The sequence below is a fragment of the Mytilus galloprovincialis genome, chromosome 1, assembly GCF_965363235.1.
Source record: "Mytilus galloprovincialis chromosome 1, xbMytGall1.hap1.1, whole genome shotgun sequence".
Classification (NCBI taxonomy): domain Eukaryota; kingdom Metazoa; phylum Mollusca; class Bivalvia; order Mytilida; family Mytilidae; genus Mytilus; species Mytilus galloprovincialis.
The window spans coordinates 103,320,737-103,346,675 of record NC_134838.1 but is presented as its reverse complement, the minus strand read 5'-3'; the positions used below and the strand labels follow the sequence as shown (position 1 = coordinate 103,346,675).

Below are 25,939 nucleotides of genomic sequence, written 5' to 3'. Positions count from 1 at the left end.
AACAGTATATTCATTTCCGCATTTTGACCCTCCCGCGCTCCATACAAAGAAAATCCTAATGAATGTGAGTGATAAACACTCATGTTGTTTCTGACATGTAATAATTCCAGTTTTTTATTATTAAAATTATATGTTGTTATGATTTTGTAATAAAATAAAATTTCATATTTTTGTTGCTAAACTTTTTTGGCTCAGTATATATAGCGTATTCTACCATTTTTATGTTGAAAAGCATTGTGGGTTACTTTTATTTCAGACGATTTTTCAACTTCACATGGAAAAAAGTGGTAAACCGAGTTGACAAATCAAAAGTTTTGATAGAACTTTGAAGTTTGAGATAAAGAATTATTCAGAAGTTCTTTAGATTTTTTTTTATAATCCACCTATGGTTAATAACACTTCGTAACTTTTCACTTGTATGACAGTCGATACACGTTCCATTACTTTTACAATGATGTCTGAACAAAACAAACCCTTTTGACCCTTTTGTTAGATTGTTGTTCGGTATGAGCCAAGGCTCCGTGTTGAAGGCCGTACATTGAACTATAATGGTTTACTTTTATAAATTGTTATTTGGGAGTAAAGTTGTCTTATTGGCACTCATACCACATCTTCTCATATCTATAAACAGACAAAACAAGCAAAAATGTCAAAAAGTTGGGGTACAACAGTCAGTACTTTAAAAAGCAAATATATCAACAAGAACGTCATGTTTCATTTGTGAAGTTGATACGGGATACTTATCGATAAGGTCTTGGTATCTTTCGATCATTTTGTTTGCCTCATCAACTTTCAGCTCAGACACTGGTTATTTTTTGTTTTAAGTCTGAGTAGTAGCTGCAAACTCTTGAATTCATAATGCGTTCGGAAATAATGTATATCCCATATGCGGGTGAAGTTGATATATTGCTACTACGGTGATAACAAAATAAATATACATATAGACGGATAACGTAAGAATTAAAACATCAAGATAGTGTTTAAAAAAACTCACGGGGTAAAAGATTTTGAACTGCATTTTTGGGAACATTTTCCTTTAGTTTGCCTGCTTGGAATTTATTAGCATCAATAACAGGTTTTAAGTTCTGTAATTTCTGAAAAGAAAAACATTTATGCACGAACCATGATTCTACCAAGTGTAATAAAATTATCAAATGATTTTATATTGAGATGAATTTAATATACAGCTTATTATTCATAAAACTTTTTGAATGACGATTTTAAAATGTTTTCTTATCTAAAAAGTGTAAACCGTTGTTCTCAGTTTTGAAAAAAATAGTTGAATTTGAGCCATAATTGAAATCATAATATACAAGGTAAACATTTGTGCTTGTCATAGATTCATACAAAAAAAAAACACATTACCGAAAGACGTTGATATTTGTGTTTTGTGAATTAACGAATTATAATTTTTACTGCTGATCAAACTACAGATGTTTATGCTTGACTCAAGATGAAATATGAAAAATAAAAATTAGAGAAGTTTAAGGAATATGTTAGTTGCTATCTAAAAGTTCGTTGCATTGTCGTTTGCTTTTTGTTGCACTTCAGTGTTCTGTTGTTTCATTGTTTTCCTCTTATGGTTGATGTGTTTCCCTCGGTTTAAGGTGGTACCTTACACTACAGGGAGATAACTCTGTAAAGTCAGCTAAACGTGTTGATTACGTTGTGTTGTAAATGAAATATTAAGCTTCTCAATGATCAAAATTGGTGTTTGTCAAACTGCTATATAACCAGCGTAATTTTTCTGACAAAACGGTTGGTTCAAAATTTTTGAAATTTTTATATTTTTGTTTAAAGGTCAAAGTAAATAATTTGTCAAAACTTTATGAAAATAAAACGAGCCAAATTAATTTGAGTGAAAGTGTTGGGTACCACCTTAAGTTTGTAATCCGGATTTGTTTTTTTTCTCAATCGATTTATGACTTTTGAATAGCGGTATACTACTGTTGTCTTTATTTATTCATGTATGTTTGATATAGAAATCATTGTTTTATTAAATATCGGCACATTAAAGTAAAAAAACGTAAACATGTAAAGATGTCGGACTGAAAAATGCTCTACTTGCTTTCTTTAAACAATCATTCAATACAAAGTTCATTCTAAATATAATTTCAACAAGTTAAACCACAATCTGAAACAGGTCCTAATTATATGTTTGTTGATGATAATCTTTGTGTTTTATTTTGTTACTTGTATTCCATTTAAACTTAGAAGGCGAATAAATGTGATCAATACTAACTTGGTACTCCCTTTCAATAAGTCTTGAATCCAGCATATTCAAGAAATCTTGTTTAGGAATAGCAGATTGAGGTACGATGAAAGCCTCTACCAAAATATCGTACACTGTAGCATATTGTTCCTGTAATTATGTTTGACTTGAATTTAAAAAAAAAAACATTGCTTAAACAACAACTTGCAATTAGTTATGTTTATTGTTAAGCCTTTTGTGGTGTTGAATCATTATTGTCACTTTAAAGAGAGAGAGTTCAATGACACCAACCTTTTTGTAAACTCTGCCTTATTCGGTATGTACCAATTACAAGTAAGTTGCCTGTAATTCAATGGTTGTCTTTTTTATATATCATATTTAATTTGCGTTTGTCGTTTTGTTGATAATACATGCCGTTTTGTCACTCATTTGATTTTTTTTTTGGTATGACAGGGTCTTATATAGCCGGCTATGCGGTATGGGTATTGGAAGTTATATAGATCAAGCTGTGATAATTTTAAAACATCTATACCATTTTGTCTTGTGTGAATGGTTGTCTCAATGCCAATCACATTGTTTATCTTACCTCCTATACATTTCCAGGAATATGATTGGTTAAAAGCGTCCGCGTGCAAACCGTGTATATTTGATATTAGGTTAGTAGGGAGGCGGGGCTTATCTCATACACGGTTAGTAGTGGAGTTACGTCCCTTTATATTCCATATTAGGTAAGAAGGGGGCTGGGCTTATTTCATACACGTTTAGTAATGGTGTTATGTCCCTTTATAAAAACAAAACGGAACTGAGAAAAAAAATTAAAAGTTCCAACAGACGAAGAAATTGATGATTAAGATTGAAATAAATTCATAAAACACATTTAAACCTTACAAGTCGTTATTGTTGGCATCTGTTTTTATAGGATCAATGGTAGTATTTTCTTAATGCTAACAGTATTAAAGACTTGCTCATTTTGAGAATCACTGGTCTTAATTTCACACGTTCAGATAGTCGGTAAGATAAATTCGTTACATAGTGTGCTAGTGACGTAATACGGTATATATGGGGTCAGTAAATTCTATATGGGGATTCGAGCTTCGCTCTCACCCCATATGGAATTTACTGACCCCATATATACCGTATTAGGTCACTAGCACACTATGTAACTAATAATCTCCTTAATTTATATTCAGTACATATAGACGATATTTTTAGACTGATGAATATATATTTAGCTTTAAATAATGATGATAAATTGTATTAGTATTAAGAAGTGAGTATAAGTAAGCTAACAGTCTTTCTGTGGTCATTTTGCACTATTATTTAATCAATTGTTAATTATAGAGAACAGATTTAACAAAAACTGTACAGGATCGAAGAAGCTTATGTCGCCCCTTACTCGAAATATTACATTAGTGACAAGTATTTCAAACCATTATACAGGTACCACATAACAGAAAGTTGTAGTAAGATTCGTTTGCTTTTACTGAAAAAACTCATCATGGCTACCAACAACAAAACGACTATTCTGGTCTATGTTGATGACGTTTAATAATAAATTTTCCAATGAAAAATAAAACAAGACAGAATCATACTAATTAAAATGATAATAAGAATAGATATCGTTAATATCGAAAAAAGTTGTTTTATGTTATAAAATATTAAAGGAATTCATTTGGTTTTTGTTATTCCCACTTCCCCCAAGGGTGACTGGGGAATAGAAATATGGTCACTTGGTCTTCTCCCGACCGGCAGTAAAACGCTTGCCTAAGTGGGGCGTCCGTTTGGCTGTGCGGGATGTATTAAGTTCGCAGTCACGTCCGGTCAGAATGTGGACGTTAAATCCGATGTCTCGTGTAAAGAGAGTGCCACGCTCTTTGCACGTTAAGAACCCTTACAACAACTCTTTGAGGGCCCGTAGGTGGCCTGTTGTAAGGCAAAATGTCTGTCCCTATCCAATATACCCTCATTTTCCAGTGGCAGTCGACATTTTCCCGACCATCATCCATTATGGCCTCTAATATGACAAGACCTACCTATTGTATTTATTGTGAACTTGTTCTCGTCTTGAATATGCATGAAATATTTGCCACTGGACGTTAAGCAACCAACAATCAATCAATCAATGTTATTCCCTTTTTTTTTGAAATTTACTTATAATGTTTGTTGCTTACCACAGTTTGGATCATATTCATTCTGTCTTGTCTCATCATATGTGTGTATTCCATGATATTAACAAATCCAGTAGCATTGCCGTGTTCATATAATGCGTCCAGTGCTAAAAATGTCCCAGTTCTGCCAACCCCAGCACTAAATAGATAGTAAAAAGAGCAAACAAAATGTTAAAAAAAAAGTTACCAATGATGTGTAAAAGAAAGACGATTTCTGCTAATTCGGATTTAGATAAAGGCTTGAAATAACATTAACGGTACCAATATTCCTGTACCAGATGCGCATTTAGACAATACATGTCTCTTCAGTGATGCTCGTGGCCAAAATATTTGAAATCCAAAGCTTATAAAAAAAGATGAAGAGCTATAATCCAAAAGGTCCAAAAAGTATAGCCAAATCCGTAAAAGGAATCAGAGCTCTGCATGAGGGAGATACATTCCTTAATTTATTATAATTTCTAACATTTTGTAACAGCTAATTTTAATAACACAAAAAAGCCGTAAATTCCAATGAAAAAATAAATGCAGATGTATATGACAGATAAAAATACAAACCTGCAGTGAACTACCATCGGACCAGAACCATTACTTGGACTTGACTTCACCTTTCGGTAGAAATTTACTAAATTTGTTTTGTCCGGCACATCATGATCAGGCCATTTTGTAAAGTGGAATTGATGAACTATTCTGTCCGTCTACAAATATTTTATTTAGAATAAATATGTGGTCTGTTTCCTTATACATATATATATATATATATATATATATATATATATATATATATATATATATATATATATATATATATATATATTACGGATTACAAATGTGTCGAGGTTTCTGATTGGATAACAACACAGAGAGGTCAGTATATATTCAGGAAACTGCCGGGGTATATACGACGTTTCTATCCCCAATTGGAACCTCAAAAACGTCATCATAACACCGGTTACTATGTGACGTAGTCATAAGCTATCAGACTGTCAGAGGTTCACAGAGGGAAAATAATGACGTGCTTCAGTCAATAATACATTTATGATACAAAATCACGCAATTAACACTTTTAAAACTTTAATTTGATGTTAAAAGTGTTATTATAAATTATTACATACACGATAAAATTATGTTCACAGAAAATTAAAAAATCCTTCACGTATGCCGAACATAAAAGGTTGGGTTTTTCAATATATATGTGTTGTCAACAAATACCTGCACTGGAAAATAATATTAAGTCAGGGGTAATCCGTAATATATGTGTAATTCAGGTCTAAGAAAGGGTATATACTGAGACCTGAATAACATATAATATATATATATATATATATATATACTAACTAATTGCTACCAAAGTCCCGATGCGTTAAAACAGCTACTAAAGTAAGCATGATTCAGCATTTTCAAAGAATTTAAGAAATCGGTTATTATCGAAAATCTTGATGTTATATTAATATTGTTTGGACGTACAATATGTTTTTTATAACAATTTAAGATAAATATGTTACTTTAAACTCAATAAAAAATCGAGAAATGTGTAAACTCGGCCTCCAAAATGTATACGTGCCTACTTTAAATTTTGTGCCTTCTTATACAATTTTAAAAAAAAAATATTGTTAAATTACTACTTAAGTCGCAATCACCGGAACATCTTTTGATTTTGTATTTAAACAAGTATAAGGTCGTTAAAGTCAGCGTATATATTAAGGATAAGAATAACATTTCTTTTCGGAAGTCTTTGTTAATAAACAAACAAAACGGCAGTTCTGTTGGCAAGGAAGTTATATTTGTAGAAACAAATTAAATGTAATCAAAAACTTTCAAGAAATTACGAGTAGTTTGTCTGAAATAAAAAATACATAAGGAATATCTGTTGTTTTATTAGCATAGAAATATAATTATAAGAAATGAATGCCTCTTTTTGTATTTTTTTTTTTTTTTTTTTTGGTGGTAAAAGGGAAGGGGGATTTTATATTGTTGATCGTGTGCATATTTTTCGAACGAACCGCTTCGTACAAGTTGTGCTTCAGTCAACACTTTTACAACTCAATTAAATTATTAAAAGAAGCATAATTTCTTAATTGAACAATCTGATTCTAAACATGTGATACGCGTTTTAAAACCCTAGACGGCTATATTATAATAATATTTGCATGTACATTTATATTTTATAACTGACTAAGCGGTATGGGCTTTGCTCATTGTTAAAGGCTTACGGGGTGACCTATAGTTATTATTTCTGGGTCATCTGGTCTCCTGTATAGAATTGTCTCATTTCTACATAATGTACATGTTATTTAAACCCGTCCCCTTACATCTATAGTCTTCTTTTTTCTAAAGCCTGCATATATTCTGGGTTTCTTTTTTACGATTGAATGTTGTTAATTGACAGGTAGTTTTAAAGAGTTTTAAATATTCTTCCCCACATATGATCAGATCAATGTTTTCGCACTTTATATATGCATGAATATGTACTATGCTTGCTTTCTCAATTAAAATTGTGATGTCACAAAAAATTAATAGCACGAAAAGCCCATGAGATGAGGATATTCTTCAGTTTTAACTTGATAAAATTTATTAACTAGTAAATTTAAAATGTTCACTGCTGTGTAGATATTTATAAAACTTCGAAGTAGTGATCAATTTCTTCACTAATTGCGATAATTTCACGTTTCTTTCCCGATCCAATTTCCTATTATTTAGGTACCAAGAAACAACATTTATAAATAGTGCTTTTCTGTGTATTGGTTTTTCTAAAAATAGAATAATCCAAAAATACGCAATTCTACTTTCTATTGATTTACCTTCTTTTCTTCGTATGAGCTTCCTCTGTTAGGAACACCCCTCTTTTGAGGGTAATATGGATAAAAGTCTTTAAGTATGAACACACTCCGTGAATATATATACACTTGCTAAAATCTAAAATAAACTTTAAATAAGTGAGTGATAATTGTCAACAGCCATTATTGTTGTTGTTGTTGTGCTGGTAAATTCCTCCGTTGACTTCGGAGCACCCTGTCGTAAACAGGTATAAGGTTACCAAATGAAAAGATTGGTGGTGGTGTTCGGAAAAAGAATCAAATATATCACTAAACGTTCCTTTGTCTAAACTATTGTCTCACACGATATAAAGTTCACAGATTGTTATTATAAGTCGATCCGGCCCAAGTCGATCCGGCCCACGTCGATCCGGCCCCAAGTCGATGCGGCCCCATAATAAAATATGAATAAACTATATTCACTATATGGAGTAATTTGTGACAAAGAACAAATGCACTATATTACCACAAGGCCGTAGCTACCCTTGAGGCAAGTGAGGAAATTGCCTCACTAAAATTTCGACACTGATTATTTTTTTTTTTATTCAAATATATAAATATAATGGTAATTTTTGTTGTTCTGTCTCAACCTTAATTTCTATAACTTGTCATCCTTCCTTTTAAACTATTCTTCCTGGATATAACTCAACATTTCGTTTCTTTATATTCGGGTTTTCGGAATCGGACACAAATTATTCAATTTCAGAGGCAGATTTAGGGGGGGCAGGGGGCCCGGCCCCCCCCCTTTTTGGGAAAAAAATTGGTTGCTTATATAGGGAATCACTGAAGCGTGACTGGAGCGGTCCCCCTCTTAGGTCAGTCAGTGGGCCCCCACTTATGAAAATTTCTGGATACGCCATATACGGATTAGCGCTGATAAATGAAACAACACCACTGATAGCACAACCTTTGTCATACATGTAACTTTTAACTGGCTTCTCCATTGTGTCAATCTTTTGAGATTCCCTCCTATGTTACATCCATCAGAGTACCTATGGTATAATGTGTATTACACCCTCCTATGTTATATCCATCAAAGTTCTTATGGTATTATGCGTATTACACCCTCTTATGTTACATCCATCAGAGTACCTATGGTATTATGTGTATTGCACCCTCTTATGTTACATCCATCAGAGAACCTTTGGTATTATGTGTATTACACCCTCCTATGTTACATCCATCAGAGTACCTATGTGTTATGTGTATTACACTCTCCTATGTTACATCCATCAGAGTACCTATGGTATTATGTGTATTACACCCTCCTATGTTACATCCATCAGAGTACATATGGTATTATGTGTATTACACCCTCCTATGTTACATCCATCAAAGTACCTTTGGTATTATGTGTAGTATACCCTCCTATGTTACATCCATCAGAGTACCTATGGTATTATGTATATTACACTCTCCTATGTTACATCCATCAGAGTACCTATGGTCTTATGTGTACTACACTCTCCTATGTTACATCCATCAGAGTACCTATGGTATTATGCGTATTACACTCTCCTATGTGTATTACACCCTCCTATGTTACATCCATCAAAGTACCTTTGGTATTATGTGTAGTATACCTTCCTATGTTACATCCATCAGAGTACCTATGGTATTATGTATATTACACTCTCCTATGTTACATCGATCAGAGTACCTATGGTATTATGTGTACTACACTCTCCTATGTTACATCCATCAGAGTACCTATGGTATTATGCGTATTACACTCTCCTATGTTACATCCATCAGAGTACCTATGGTATTATGCGTATTACACTCTCCTATGTTACATCCATCAGAGTACCTATGGTATTATGCGTATTACACTCTCATATGTTATATCCATCAGAGTACCTATGGTATTATGCGTATTACACTCTCCTATGTTACATCCATCAGAGTACCTATGGTATTATATGTATTACACCCTCCTATGTTACATCCATCAGTACCTATGGTATTATGCGTATTACACCCTCCTATGTTACATCCATGATGCATCAGAGTACATCAGAATTCGGCGTATGTAAGTTACATTGGTCCCTCAAGTGTTGACCAATATGATCTTCAAACATCCAACCCTCGTGAGTACTAATGTATGCAACCATTAAAACTTTGAAAATGCTTTGTCTTCTTGACGTACACATTAACTGTACCACAAGTACTGACCATTATTATCTACAAATATTAACCGAAGTTAATATATGAATAGCGGTTTAGGGCGACCAGAGGTAACCATCGTCAATATATGTGTTTGGTGACCAGAAGTAACCAAAGTGAATGATTGTGTTATGTGAGCATTAATATAAGGTGACCAGAGGTCAACATAGTGAATATATGTACAAGGTGACCAGAGGTAACCAAATTAAATGAGTGTGTTATGTGATCAGAGCATCATTGTAACTGGACCAGAGGTAAACATGGTCAATATGTGTCCAAGGTGAGCAGAGGTAACCTAAGTCAACATATGAAGAGCGGTGTAAGGTGACCAGAGGTAACCTCAGTCAATATTGGTCAGGGGACACATTTACGAATATAGTACCTATGGTGCATGTAGTGTGAACAGTGTGTTACTTGCTATATTTTTATACCTTTCCAAATTTGTTTCTTCATGTTTTATACCTCAAATAGCAAGTAGGGGGTGTGAATCTGAACTGTAAAAATATTTGGGTAATTTCCAAAATAACCTTGACCTCTGAAAAGCAAATGGTTATTCCTTCATCATACTCAAAAATACACAACCTTTATTTTCTTGGCAGCTTTTAACTATTTTCATTGCATACTTTATGCAGTTTACAACTTTTTTTTATCTAAAATTATTACCAAAGAGGAGGGGCTTGTAAAATTTAATAGCTTACCGAACTTCATTAGCTTCTCTTTTTGATGAGGAAATTTTACTAAGCCTAGTAAAGACATCGCTTTTTTCAACAATGTTGCTGAAATCTTCAGCCAAGTCTTTTGCCTCTCCTTCTGAAAAGCCTGAAAATAGGCTGATAGAAGTCTTGATGTTCCTTCTTATTACAATTCCTGGTGAAATGTTTGCCACTGATCTGCTCCTCTGGAAATAAAACAAATAGTACGTTTTCAAACACGTTTTTATCCTTTTTAACTTTTTCTTACCACAATAATTTGTATGGGAAGATAAAGAATTGAAACAGTGCTGATATACTCACAACAAAGCCAGGAATGACGTCACAAGTAACGTAGAGCTAAAAGGGTACTAATGAATTGATTAATAAATATAATCAATGAAGAAGAAAAAAATATATCGAAACACTGTACCTTGGTGAAATTCCAATATTTAGTTTCCACCTTTTATTTAAATTACAATTTGTTTTAACATGTTTCAATACCTTTGTGTGATCTGATATTGTGATTTACCAGTTACATACCCTATACATCAATGTCTGATCTCTGCCTACCTTTGTTGTGATCTGATGTTGTGATTACCAGTTATATACCCTATACATCAATGATTTTTGCTGCCTTTTTATCTACCGTGTCCTTTGAAAAGACATGATCGCATATGGCTACATGCTATAGATTCGCTTTTTGTATATGTTGTTCGTAAACAAATTTAAACTGCAATGGTGACTGAGGTATAGAAATGTGACAATTTCCGTTTTTTACCGGCAGTCAAACCATTGCTAGAGCGGGTGGTCAATTTGACTGTGTGTGATGATTGAATTCAGAAAGCTAGGAGACGTGAAATCTAATGCCTAATGCTTTGAGATTACCATACAAATCTGTGTATTTTGAATAACCTCTGAAACAACTTTTTGGGTGTCCGTAGATACCCGGGGTAGGTACCCAGTTATAATGCTAAAAGGAGTAGGTCCGGTAAGGACTCATTTTGGCCTCAAATTTCAGTTTCATCTGACGAAAGATTTTGACCATGTTTTAAACACTTAAGTGTCTATTTCACTCAATTCAATTAGTTTATGTGAAAGATTTTAACTGATTAAGTCATTAAAAACGATCCGATTGAAGCTCAAATATGAAAAATCTCTCAAATATGCCAAAAAACGTCACTTTTCAGATGATTTTTGTCAAAAATGAAAGTGGCCGCATCCGTGTTCATCCACAACCTTTATATATGTTATGTATTATCATAAAATACAACTTTCATTGCAATATTAAGGATGAACACGAATGCGGCCACTTTCGTTTTACACGGAAACCGTCTAAAATTTAACTAAAATGATAGAATTTTGAAGATTTCAGTAATTTACCATGACTTAATGGTGATACAACCCTATATATGTGCATTGTATTGTCAAAAACAGCCCATATTTATGTAGCAGAAGCATTCAACTGTCCAATAAATAACTAAAAGTTTACATTTTAACAATTTTGTAAAACTGTTATATTGTTGGGCCAAAAAGGGGCCTTACCGGGCTTACTCCTTTTCCCGACCTTCAATGCAGATATATACCTATTGTACTCTTTCGTCCTGATCATACGTGAAATACTTGGCACTGGACCTTTCCTACTTAATTGATTAGGATTGTCAGTTTTCCTATCAAAGGTCGGTGGTTTTCTCTGGGCACTCCGGCATCCTCCACTGACAATAATAAAAACTGGCTGCCACGAAATAACCAATGGTATGCCTGGGCGGTGCTGGGGGAAGATGTTCACTCTTATGGGTAGTTGCCTTTATGTTGGTTTTCTAGGCTTTTATGATGATTTATCGTGTTTTCCGCTTAATGAAGCACCTATTTGTGTTGGAAAACACATGTTAATGTTAGCCAAGGCCTTTATGATGAAAATGACACCTTGTATAGACCAATAATATGGTCAGTTTGGTCACTAGGGTGAAAAGATCCGGGGTTGGTATGGTCAATATTGGCGTCTGGCTATCCAAATTGAGGGTAGGGTCGATTAAAAAAAATTTGGCCTACGTCCACATATTTTTGTATTATAAATAAAGATTCAGGCATATAAAAGACACTATAAGCATTTGTTTGGGCTATACCTGTAATATACACAAATGCCTGGGTGGTGCTGGGGGAAGATTTTTACTCTTATGGGTAGTTGCCTTTATGTTGGTTTTTCTAGGCTTTTATGGTGGTTTATCGTGTTTTACGCTTAATAAAGCTTAACAAATATTTTATTGGCACAAACACAATAACAATAATTGGGAAAGGCCCATATTTCAGTGCATTACAACAATGAATACAGCATACTAGTAGTTAAATATATATATAAGAACTCTATTGAAAAGCACATGTTAAAGTTATCCAAGGCTTCTACGATGAAAATGACACCTTGAGATTCATTGCTAGAAAAAAAGACCTTTTAACAAGTCGTATATATCGGTTTATTAAATATATCTTTTTTAACTAAGAAAGTTGGTTTTATATAATTTAACCAAAAATAAAGGTATTTTACACTTCATCTATTTCATAAATAAAAAGCAATATATATATCACTTTAATTGAGATATATTATATATGATTAAAGACTGTGCACTCTTAAGTTATATGTTTGAAGCAAGCGCATAGGTCATCATATATACATCTTCAAATTTCAAAGTGTCAGCATTTTACAAAAATTAACGCAATTGAGCTAATTTTTTGGTGCATCTGAAAGATAATGTAAAAGCCTTTAAGGATAATACCATAATTTAATGAACAAATAAGTTTTTTTCATAGAAAAATATATCGTTAAAGTTTATGTATGCAGCGAAATGCACACTTAAACCCCGTGCCTACTTTGGTGAAATGATGACTTATACGGAATTTATAAATGTATTGGTTGTTCTAAAAATAGAATAATCTAAAAATGTTGTATCTATCACACCTTTATATATAATGTCCTATCTAACACCCATGTCATGCCCTTGTAACACCCTAGTCAGGCATTTATGACATTTTAGTCATACACAATCAACTATATAATACATACAGACAACATATCTTTGTAATAATTGTTCTACTGTATCTATCACACCTACATGTATAAGATCTGCATCTAACACCCCATTCATGCCATCATAGCACCCTAGTCAGGCAGTTGGGACATCCTAGTCATACACAATCAACTATATAATACATACAGACAACATATCTTTGTAATAATGTTCTATTGTATCTATCACAGCTTCATTTATAATGTCTTCATCTAACACCCCAGTCATGCCCTTCTAACACCCCAGTCCGGCATTTGTGACATCCTAGTCATACACATTCAACTTTATAATACATACAGACATCATATCTTTGCAATAATTGTTCTATTGTATCTATCACACCTACATATATAAGGTCTACATCTAACACCACAGTCATGCCCTCATAACACCCTAGTCAGGCATTTGTGACATTCTAGTCATACACCATCAACTATATAATACATACAGAAACATCATATCTTTGTAATAATGTTCTATTGTATCTATCACAGCTTCATTTATAATGTCTTCATCTAACACCCCAGTCATGCCCTTCTAACACCCCAGTCTGGCATTTGTGACATCCTAGTCATACACATTCAGCTTAAAATACATACAGACATCATATCTTTGTAATAATTGTTTTATTGTATCTACCACACCTTCATTTATAATGTCTTCATCTAACACCCCAGTCATGCCCTTGTAACACCCTTGTCAGGCATTTGTGACATCCTAGTCATACACAATCAACTAAACAATACATACAGACATCATATCTTTGTAATAATTGTTCTATTGTATCTATCACAACTTCATTTATAATGTCTTCATCTAACACCGCAGTCTTGCCCTTGTAACACCCTAGTCTGGCAGTTGTGACATCCTAGTCATACACAATCAACTATATAATACATACAGACATCATATCTTTGTAATAATTGTTCTATTGTATCTATCACACCTTCATTTATTATGTCTTCATCTCACTGTTCTAACACCCCAGTCATGCCCTTGTGACACCCTAATCAGGCATTTGTGACATCCTAGTCCTACACACTCAACTATATAATACATACAGACATCACATCTTGTAATAATTGTTCTATTGTATCTATCACACCTACATATAAAAGGTCTACATCTAACACCCCAGTCATGCCATCATAGCTCCCTAGTCAGGCATTTGGGACATCCTAGTCATACACAATCAACTATACAATACAAACAAACATCATATCATTGCAATAATTGTACTATTGTATCTATCACACCTTCATTTATAATGTCTTCATCTAACACCCCAGTCATGCCCTTCTAACTCCACAGTCTGGCAGTTGTGACATCCTAGTCATACACATTCAACTTAAAATACATACAGACATCATATCTTTGTAATAATTGTTCTATTGTATCTATCACACCTTCATTGACAATGTCTTCATCTAACACCCGAGTCATGCCCTTGTAACACCCTAGTCAGGCATTTGTGACATCCTAGTCATACACAATCAACTAAACAATACATACAGACATCATATCTTTGTAATAATTGTTCTATTGTATCTATCACACCTTCATCTATAATGTCTTCATCTAACACCCCAGTCTTGCCCTTGTAACACCCTAGTCTGGCATTTGTGACATCCCAGTCATACACCATCAACTATATGATACATACAATAACATCATATCTTTGTAATAATTGTTCTATTGTATTTACCACACCTTCATTTATAATGTTTTCATCTAAAACCCCGGTCAGGCCCTTGTAACATCCTAGTCTAGCATTTGTGACATCCTAGTCATACACAATCAACTTTATAATACATACAGATATCATATCTTTGTAATACTTGTTCTATTGTATCTATCACACCTTCATCTATAAGGTCTACATCTAACACCCATGTCATGCCCTTGTAACACCCTTGTCAGGCATTTATGACATTCTAGTCATACACAATCAACTATATAATACATACAGACATCATATCTTTGTAATAATTGTTCTATTGTATCTATCACACCTACATTTATAATGTCTTCATCTAACACCCCAGTCATGCTCTTGTAACACCCCAGTCTGGCATTTGTGACATCCTAGTCATACACATTCAACTTTATAATACATACAGACATCATATCTTTGTAATAATTGTTCTATTGTATCTATCACACCTTCATTGATAATGTCTTCCTCTAACACCCGAGTCATGCCCTTGTAACACCCTAGTCAGGCATTTGTGACATCCTAGTCATACACAATCAACTAAACAAGACATACAGACATCATATCTTTGTAATAATTGTTCTATTGTATCTATCACACCTTCATTTATAATGTCTTCATCTAACACCCCAGTCTTGCCCTTGTAACACCCTAGTCTGGCAGTTGTGACATCCAAGTCATACACAATCAACTATATAATACATACAGACATCATATCTTTGTAATAATTGTTCTATTGTATCTATCACACCTTCATTTATTATGTCTTCATCTCACTGTTCTAACACCCCAGTCATGCCCTTGTAACGCCCTAATCAGGCATTTGTGACATCCTAGTCCTACACACTCAACTATATAATACATACAGACATCATATCTTGTAATAATTTTTCTATTGTATCTATCACACCTACATATACAAGGTTTACATCTAACACCCCAGTCATGCTCCATAACACCTTAGTCAGGCATTTGTGACATCCTAGTCATACACAATCAACTATACAATACATACAGACATCATATCTTTATAATAATTGTTCTATTGTATCTATCACACCTTCATTTATTATGTCTTCATCTCACTGTTCTAACACCCCAGACATGCCCTTGTAACACCCTAATCAGGCATTTGTGACATCCTAGTTCTAAACACTCAACTATATAATACATACAGACATCATCTCTTGTAATATTGCTCTATTGTATATATCACACCTAAATATACAAGGTTTATATCTAACACCCCAGTCATGCCCTCATAACACCCTAGTCAGGCATTTGGGACATCCTAGTCATACACAATCAACTATACAATACATACAGACATTATATCATTGTAATAATTGTTCTATTGTATCTATTACACCTTCATTTATAATGTCTTCATCTAAAACCCCAGTCATGCCCTTATAACATCCTAGTCTGGCATTTGTGACATCCTAGTCGTACACAATCAACTTTATAATACATACAGACATCATATCTTTGTAATAATTGTTCTATTGTATCTATCACACCTACATATATAAGGTCTACATCTAACACCCCAGTCATGCCCTCATAGCACCCTAGTCAGGCATTTATGACATTCTAGTCATACACCATCAACTATATAATACATACAGAAACATCATATCTTTGTAATATTTGTTCTATTGTATCTATCATACCTTCATTTATAAAGTCTTCATCTAACACCCCAGTCATGCCTTTGAAACACCCTAGTCAGGCATTTGTGACATCCTAGTCATACACATTCAACTTTATAATACATACAGACATCATATCTTTGTAATAATTGTTCTATTGTATATATCACACCTTCATTGATACTGTCTTCATCTAACACCCGAGTCATGCCCTTGTAACACCCTAGTCAGGCATTTGTGACATCCTAGTCATACACAATCAACTAAACAATACATACAGACATCATATCTTTGTAATAATTGTTGTCTTGTATCTATCACACCTTCATTGATAATGTCTTCATCTAACACCCCAGTCTTGCCCTTGTAACACTCTAGTCTGGCAGTTGTTACATCCTAGTAATACACAATCCACTATATAATACATACAGACATCATATCTTTGTAATAATTGTTCTATTGTATCCAGCACACCTTCATTTATAATGTCTTCATCTAACACCCCAGTCATGCCCTTGTAACACCCTAATCAGGCATTTATGACATTTTGTCATACACAATCAACTATATAATACATACAGACGACATATCTTTGTAATAATTGTTCTATTGTATCTATCACACCTTCATTTATAATGTCTTCATCTAACACCCCAGTTATGCCCTTGTAACACCCTAGTCAGGCATTTGTAACATCCTAGTCCTACATACTCAACTTTATAATACATACAGACATCACATTTTGTAATAATTGTTCTATTGCATCTATCACACCTAGATAGACAAGGTTTACATCTAACACCCCAGTCATGCCCTCATAACACCCTAGTCAGGCATTTGGGACATCCTAGTCATACACAATCAACTATACAATACATACAGACATCATATCTTTGTAATAATTGTTCTATTGTATCTACCACACCTACATGTATAAGGTCTACATCTAACACCCCAGTCATGCCCTCATAGCACCTTAGTGAGGCATTTGGGACATCCTAGTCATAGACAATCAACTATATAATACATAAAGAGACATCATATCTTTGTAATAATTGTTCTATTGTATCTATCACACCTACATTTATAATGTCTTCATCTAACACCCCAGTCATGCCCTCATATCACTCTAATCAGGCATTTGGGACATCCTAGTCATACGCAATTAACTATACAATACATACAGACATCATATCTTTGTAATAATTGTTCTATTGTATCTATCACACCTTCATTTATAATGTCTTCATCTAACACCCCAGTCATGCCCTTGTAACACCCTAGTCAGGCATTTGTGACATCATAGTCGTACACAATCAACTATATAATACATACAGACATTATATCTTTGTAATAATTGTTCTATTGTATCTATCACACCTACATATATAAGTCTACATCTAACACCACAGTTATGTCCTCATGGCACCCTAGTCAGGCATTTGGGACATCCTAGTCATACGCAATCAACTATACAATACATATAGACATCATATCTTTGTTATAATTGTTCTATTGTATCTATCACACCTTCATTTATAATGTCTTCATCTAACACCCCAGTCATGCCCTTGTAACATCCTAGTCTGGCATTTGTGACATCCTAGTCGTACACAATCAACTTTATAATACATACAGACATCATATCTTTGTAATAATTGTTCTATTGAATCTATCACACCTTCATCTATAATGTCTTCATCTAACACCCCAGTTATGCCCTTGTAACACCCTAGTCAGGCACTTGTGACATCCCAGTCATACACAATCATCTATATAATACACACATACATCATATCTTTGTAATAATTGTTCTATTGTATCTATCACGCCTGCATTTATAATGTCTTCATCTAACACCCCAGTCATGCCCTCATAGCACCCTAGTCAGGCTATTGGGACATTCTAGTCATACGCAATCAACTATACAATACATACAGACATCATATCTTTGTAATAATTGTTCTATTATATCTATCACACCTACATATATAATGACTACATCTAACACCCCAGTCATGCCTTCATAGCACCCTAATCAGGCATTTGGGACATCCTAGTCATACGCAATTAACTATACAATATATACAGACATCATATCTTTGTAATAATTGTTCTATTGTATCTATCACACCTTCATTTATAATGTCTTCATCCAACACCCCAGTCATGCCCTTGTAACACCCTAGTCAGGCATTTGTGACATCCTAGTCATACACAATCAACTATATAATACATACAGACATCATATCTTTGTTATAATTGTTCTACTGTATCTATCACACCTTCATTTATAATGTCTTCATCTAACACCCCAGTCATGCCCTTCTAACACCCTAGTCTGGCATTTGTGACATCCTAGTCATACACAATTAACTTTATAATACATACAGACATCATATCTTTGTAATAATTGTTCTATTGTATCTATCACACCTTCATTTATAATGTCTTCATCTAACACCCCAGTCATGCCCTTGTAACGCCCTAGTCAGGCATTTGTGACATCATAGTCCTACACAATCAACTATATAATACATACAGACATCATATCTTTGTAATAATTGTTCTATTGTATCTATCACACCTACATATATAAGATCTACATCTAACACCACAGTTATGTCCTCATAGCACCCTAGTCAGGCATTTGGGACATCCTAGTCATACGCATTCAACTATACAATACATAGAGACATTATATCTTTGTTATAATTGTTCTATTGTATCTATCAAACCTTCATTTATAATGTCTTCATCTAACACCCCAGTCATGCCCTTGTAACATCCTAGTCTGGCATTTGTGACATCCTAGTCGTACACAATCAACTTTATAATACATACAGACATCATATCTTTGTAATAATTGTTCTATTGTATCTATCACACCTACATATATAAGGTCTACATCTAACACCCCAGTCATGCCCTTGTAACGCCCTAGTCAGGCATTTGTGACATCCTAGTCGTACACAATCAACTTTATAATACATACAGACATCATATCTTTGTAATAATTGTTCTATTGTATCTATCACACCTTCATTTATAATGTCTTCATCTAACACCCCAGTCATGCCCTTGTAACGCCCTAGTCAGGCATTTGTGACATCATAGTCCTACACAATCAACTATATAATACATACAGACATCATATCTTTGTAATAATTGTTCTATTGTATCTATCACACCTACATATATAAGGTCTACATCTAACACCACAGTTATGTCCTCATAGCACCCTAGTCAGGCATTTGGGACATCCTAGTCATACGCATTCAACTAAACAATACATAGAAACATCATATCTTTGTTATAATTGTTCTATTGTATCTATCAAACCTTCATTTATAATGTCTTCATCTAACACCCCAGTCATGCCCTTGTAACATCCTAGTCTGGCATTTGTGACATCCTAGTCGTACACAATCAACTTTATAATACATACAGACATCATATCTTTGTAATAATTGTTCTATTCTATCTATCACACCTACATATATAAGGTCTACATCTAACACCCCAGTCATGCCCTTGTAACGCCCTAGTCAGGCATTTGTGACATCCTAGTCGTACACAATCAACTTTATAATACATACAGACATCATATCTTTGTAATAATTGTTCTATTGTATCTATCACACCTTCATTTATAATGTCTTCATCTAACACCCCAGTCATGCCCTTGTAACGCCCTAGTCAGGCATTTGTGACATCATAGTCCTATACAATCAACTATATAATACAAACATACATCATATCTTTGTAATAATTGTTCTATTGTATCTATCACACCTACATATATAAGGTCTACATCTAACACCACAGTTATGTCCTCATAGCACCCTAGTCAGGCATTTGGGACATCCTAGTCATACGCATTCAACTATACAATACATAGAGACATCATATCTTTGTTATAATTATTCTATTGTATCTATCAAACCTTCATTTATAATGTCTTCATCTAACACCCCAGTCATGCCCTTGTAACATCCTAGTCTGGCATTTGTGACATCCTAGTCGTACACAATCAACTTTATAATACATACAGACATCATATCTTTGTAATAATTGTTCTATTGTATCTATCACACCTACATATATAAGGTCTACATCTAACACCCCAGTCATGCCCGTATAGCACCCTAGTCAGGCTATTGGGACATCCCAGTCATACACAATCAACTATATAATACAAACAGACATCATATCTTTGTAATAATTGTTTTATTGTATCTATCACACCTTCATTTATAATGTCTTCATCTTACACCCCAGTCATGCCCTCATAGCACCCTAGTCAGGCTATTGGGACATCCTAGTCATACGCAATCAACTATACAATACATACAGACATCATATCTTTGTAATAATTGTTCTATTGTATCTATCACACCTTCATTTATAATGTCTTCATTTAACATCCCAGTCATGCCCTTGTAACACCCTAGTCAGGCATTTGTGACATTCTAGTCATACACAATCAACTATACAATACATACAGACATTATATATTTGTAATAATTGTTCTATTGTATCTATCACACCTTTATCTATAATGTCTTCATCAAAACCCCAATCATGCCCTTGTAACACCCTAGTCTGGCAGTTGTGACATCCTAACCATACACAATCAACTTTATAATACATACAGACATCATATCTTTGTAATAATTGTTCTATTGTATCTATCACACCTACATGTATAAGGTCTACATCTAACACCCCAGTCATGCCCTCATAGCACCCTAGTTAGGCATTTAGGACATCCTAATCAAACACAATCAACTATATAATACATACAGACATCATATCGTTGCAATAATTGTTCTATTGTATCTATCACACCTTCATTTATAATGTCTTCATCTAACACCCCAGTCATGCCCTTATAACACCCTAATCAGGCATTTGGGACATCCTAGTCTTACACAATCAACTATACAATACATACAGACATCATTTCTTTGTTATAATTGTTCTATTGTATCTATCACATATTCATTTATAATGTCTTCATCTAACACCCCAGTCATGCCCTTGTAACACCCTAGTCAGGCATTTGTGACATCCTAATCAAACACAATCAACTATATAATACATACAGACATCATATCTTTGTAATAATTGTTCTATTGTATCTATCACACCTACATATATAAGGTCTACATCTAACACCCCAGTCATGCCCTCATAGCACCCTAGTCAGGCTATTGGGACATCCCAGTCATACACAATCAACTATATAATACAAACAGACATCATATCTTTGTAATAATTGTTTTATTGTATCTATCACACCTTCATTTATAATGTCTTCATCTTACACCCCAGTCATGCCCTCATAGCACCCTAGTCAGGCTATTGGGACATCCTAGTCATACGCAATCAACTATACAATACATACAGACATCATATCTTTGTAATAATTGTTCTATTGTATCTATCACACCTTCATTTATAATGTCTTCATTTAACATCCCAGTCATGCCCTTGTAACACCCTAGTCAGGCATTTGTGACATTCTAGTCATACACAATCAACTATATAATACATACAGACAACATATCTTTGTAATAATTGTTCTATTGTATCTATCACACCTTTATCTATTATGTCTTCATCTAACACCCCAGTCATGCCCTTGTAACACCCTAGTCAGGCATTTGTGACATCCAAGTCATACACAATTATCTATATAATACATACAGACATCATATCTTTGTAATAAATATTCTATTGTATCTATCACACATTCATTTATAATGTCTTCATCTAACACCCAACTCATGCCCTTGTAACACCCTAGTCTGGCAGTTGTGACATCCTAACCATACACAATCAACTTTATAATACATACAGACATCATATCTTTGTAATAATTGTTCTATTGTATCTATCAGACCTACATGTATAAGGTCTACATCTAACACCCCAGTCATGCCCTCATAGCACCCTAGTTAGTCATTTGGGACATCCTAGTCATAGGCAATCAACTATATAATACATAAAGAGACATCATATCTTTCTAATAATTGTTCTATTGTATCTATCACACCTTCATTTATAATGTCTTCATCTAACACCCCAGTCATGCCCTCATAGCACCCTAGTCAGGCATTTGGGACATCCCAGTCATACACAATCAACTATATAATACATACAGACATCATATCTTTGTTATAATTGTTCTATTGTATCTATCACATCTTCATTTATAATGTCTTCATCTAACACCCCAGTCATGCCCTTGTAACACCCTAGTCAGGCATTTGTGACATCCTAATCAAACACAATCAACTATATAATACATACAGACATTATATCGTTGTAATAATTGTTCTATTGTATCTATCACACCTTCATATATAAGGTCTACATCTAACACATCATATCTTTGTAATAATTGTTCTATTGTATCTATCACACCTTCATTTATAATGTCTTCATCTAACACCCCAGTCATGCCCTTGTAACACCCTAATCAGGCATTTGGGACATCCTAGTCATACACAATCAACTATACAATACATACAGACATCATATCTTTGTTATAATTGTTCTATTGTATCTATCACATCTTCATTTATAATGTCTTCATCTAACACCCCAGTCATGCCCTTGTAACACCCTAGTCAGGCATTTGTGACATCCTAATCAAACACAATCAACTATATAATACATACAGACATCATATCTTTGTAATAATTGTTCTATTGTATATATCACACCTACATATATAAGGTCTACATCTAACACATCATATCTTTGTAATAATTGTTCTATTGTATCTATCACACCTACATATATAATGACTACATCTAACACCCCAGTCATGCCCTCATAGCACCCTAAGCAGGCATTTGGGACATCCTAGTCATACAAAATCAACTATACAATACATACAGACATCATATCTTTGTAATAATTGTTCTATTGTATCTATCACACCTTCATTTATAATGTCTTCATCCAACACCCCAGTCATGCCCTCGTAACACCCTAGTCAGGCAGTTGTGACATCCTAATCATACACAATCAACTATATAATACATACAGACATCATATCTTTGTTATAATTGTTCTATTGTATCTATCACACCTTCATTTATAATGTCTTCATTTAACACCCCAGTCATGCCCTCATAGCACCCTAGTCAGGCATTTGGGACATCCCAGTCATACACAATCAACTATATAATACATACAGACATCATATCTTTGTTATAATTGTTCTATTGTATCTATCACACCTTCATTTATAATGTCTTCATCTAACACCCCAGTCATGCCCTTGTAACACCCTAGTCAGGCATTTGTGACATCCTAGTCGTACACAATCATTTTTACAATACATACAGACATCATATCTTTGTAATAATTGTTCTATTGTATCTATCACACCTACATATATAAGGTCTACATCTAACACATCATATCTTTGTAATAATTGTTCTATTGTATCTATCACACCTTCATTTATAATGTCTTCATCTAACACCCCAGTCATGCCCTTGTAACACCCTAGTCTGGCATTTTTGACATCCTAGTCATACACAATCAACTTTATAATACGTACAGACATGATATCTTTGTAATAATTGTTCTATTGTATCAATCACACCTTCATTTATAATGTCTTCATCTAACACCCCAGTCATGCCCTTGTAACACCCTAGTCAGGCATTTGTGACATCCTAGTCGTACACAATCATTTTTATAATACATACAGACATCATATCTTTGTAATAATTGTTCTATTGTATCTATCACACCTACATATATAAGGTCTACATCTAACACATCATATCTTTGTAATAAATGCTCTATTGTATCTATCACACCTTTATATAATGTCCTATCTAACACCCATGGCATGCCCTTGTAACACCCTAGTCAGGCATTTATGACATCCTAGTCATACACAATCAACTATATAATACATACAGACAACGTATCTTTGTAATAATTGTCCTACTGTATCTATCACACCTACATGTATAAGGTCTACATCTAACACCCCAATCATGCCCTCATAGCACCCTAGTCAGGCATTTGGGATATCCTAGTCATACACAATCAACTATACAATACATACAGACATCATATATTTGTAATAATTGTTCTATTGTATCTATCACAACTTCATTTATAATTTTTCATCTAAAACCTCAGTCATGTCGTTGTAACATCCTAGTCTAGCATTTGTGACATCCGAGTCATACACAATCAACTTTATAATACGTACAGACATCATATCTTTGTAATAATTCTGCTATTGTATCTATCACACCTACAAATATAATATATATCACACCTACATATATAATATATATCACACCTACATATATAATATATATCACACGTACATATATATTATTTATATCTAACACCCAGTCATGCTTTTGTAAGATGATAGTCAGGCTCTTATTATACGATAATAAAAAAACATCAAACTTGTTCATTATGTTTTATAACTGGATAAAGAAGTTTATCTGCCTCAGTTATTGTTATTCCTCTTAAATGGGATACAACTAAAATCTCGGCTTCGACAAAAACGACATCCATAAAGTAATTGTATCCGTGATTTAAATTCTGTGACATTCTGTAAAAGATGAAACAAAATAAAATTTAACATTACATGTTTTTAAATATTTTTCCATTTTCTATTTAACATACACTATAACAATATATCATTTTACCAGACCACGGTTTGCGAAAGTAGTCAAGAAGACAATATTATGTTTTTCAGGGGTTGACAGGATACACGTGATCGTTGTTAGTTTCAACTTCAATATTATTATGCAAGCAGATGTAATAAACAATGATTTCATATATTTTTTTTTTTTTTTTGGTTTACACTTTATATAGGGCTTTATTTATGATCTTATTCCAGAGTGCACAATTCTTATTCTACATATTTCACCTTTATCAAAATTAGGAAATCTGTTTGGTCGTCCCATTTTGTTGTATGGATGTTTAGATTAAGTGTCGAGTTAATTTGTATATTATTTTGTGTTGTCTGCGAGAAACAAATCATTTTTCTGATCTAGTAACTAAATTCAAAACCAATATAGATAATGTTAACATATGTATTTTATTGAACTGTGTAAATTAATCGGAATGCGAATGACAACATGCACCTACAATTCTTTTGTGTGTTTCCCGTTTCGGTAACACATGACATTTGCGCGGGAACTTCTTACATAAACATCGTTTTTGGATTATTGAAACATGTGAAATGTACTGCAACAGTTATTGATTTTTTTAGGTAATGTGATATTATTTATTATTCAATAGTACATCATTTTACGTCAGGTTTGTACACATTAAGTCTCTGGTCAGTGGCGGATCTAGGGGAGGGGGGATTCCGGAGGTTGAACATCCCTTTTTTGTTGACGATCAGGCAATTCATTTGGATAGGGATATCAGTTGGAACTGACCCTTTATCCTGGGTTAG

The 25,939-nt window shown here is 33.8% G+C and overlaps 1 protein-coding gene across 3 annotated transcripts in view; it reads right to left on the bottom strand.

The window, feature by feature from the left end:
- LOC143047985 (uncharacterized) overlaps positions 1–25,939 on the bottom strand; it is a 291,101-nt gene that overhangs the window by 15,191 nt on the left and 249,971 nt on the right. For all 3 annotated transcript variants that reach the window (XM_076221371.1, XM_076221380.1, XM_076221389.1), the window contains 4 exons: positions 4,936–5,075; positions 4,384–4,519; positions 2,243–2,362; positions 995–1,094 (listed from right to left, as the gene is read on the bottom strand). In XM_076221371.1, coding sequence (XP_076077486.1) covers positions 995–1,094; positions 2,243–2,362; positions 4,384–4,519; positions 4,936–5,075 — 496 coding nt within the window. The remainder of the gene's footprint in view (positions 1–994; positions 1,095–2,242; positions 2,363–4,383; positions 4,520–4,935; positions 5,076–25,939) is intronic.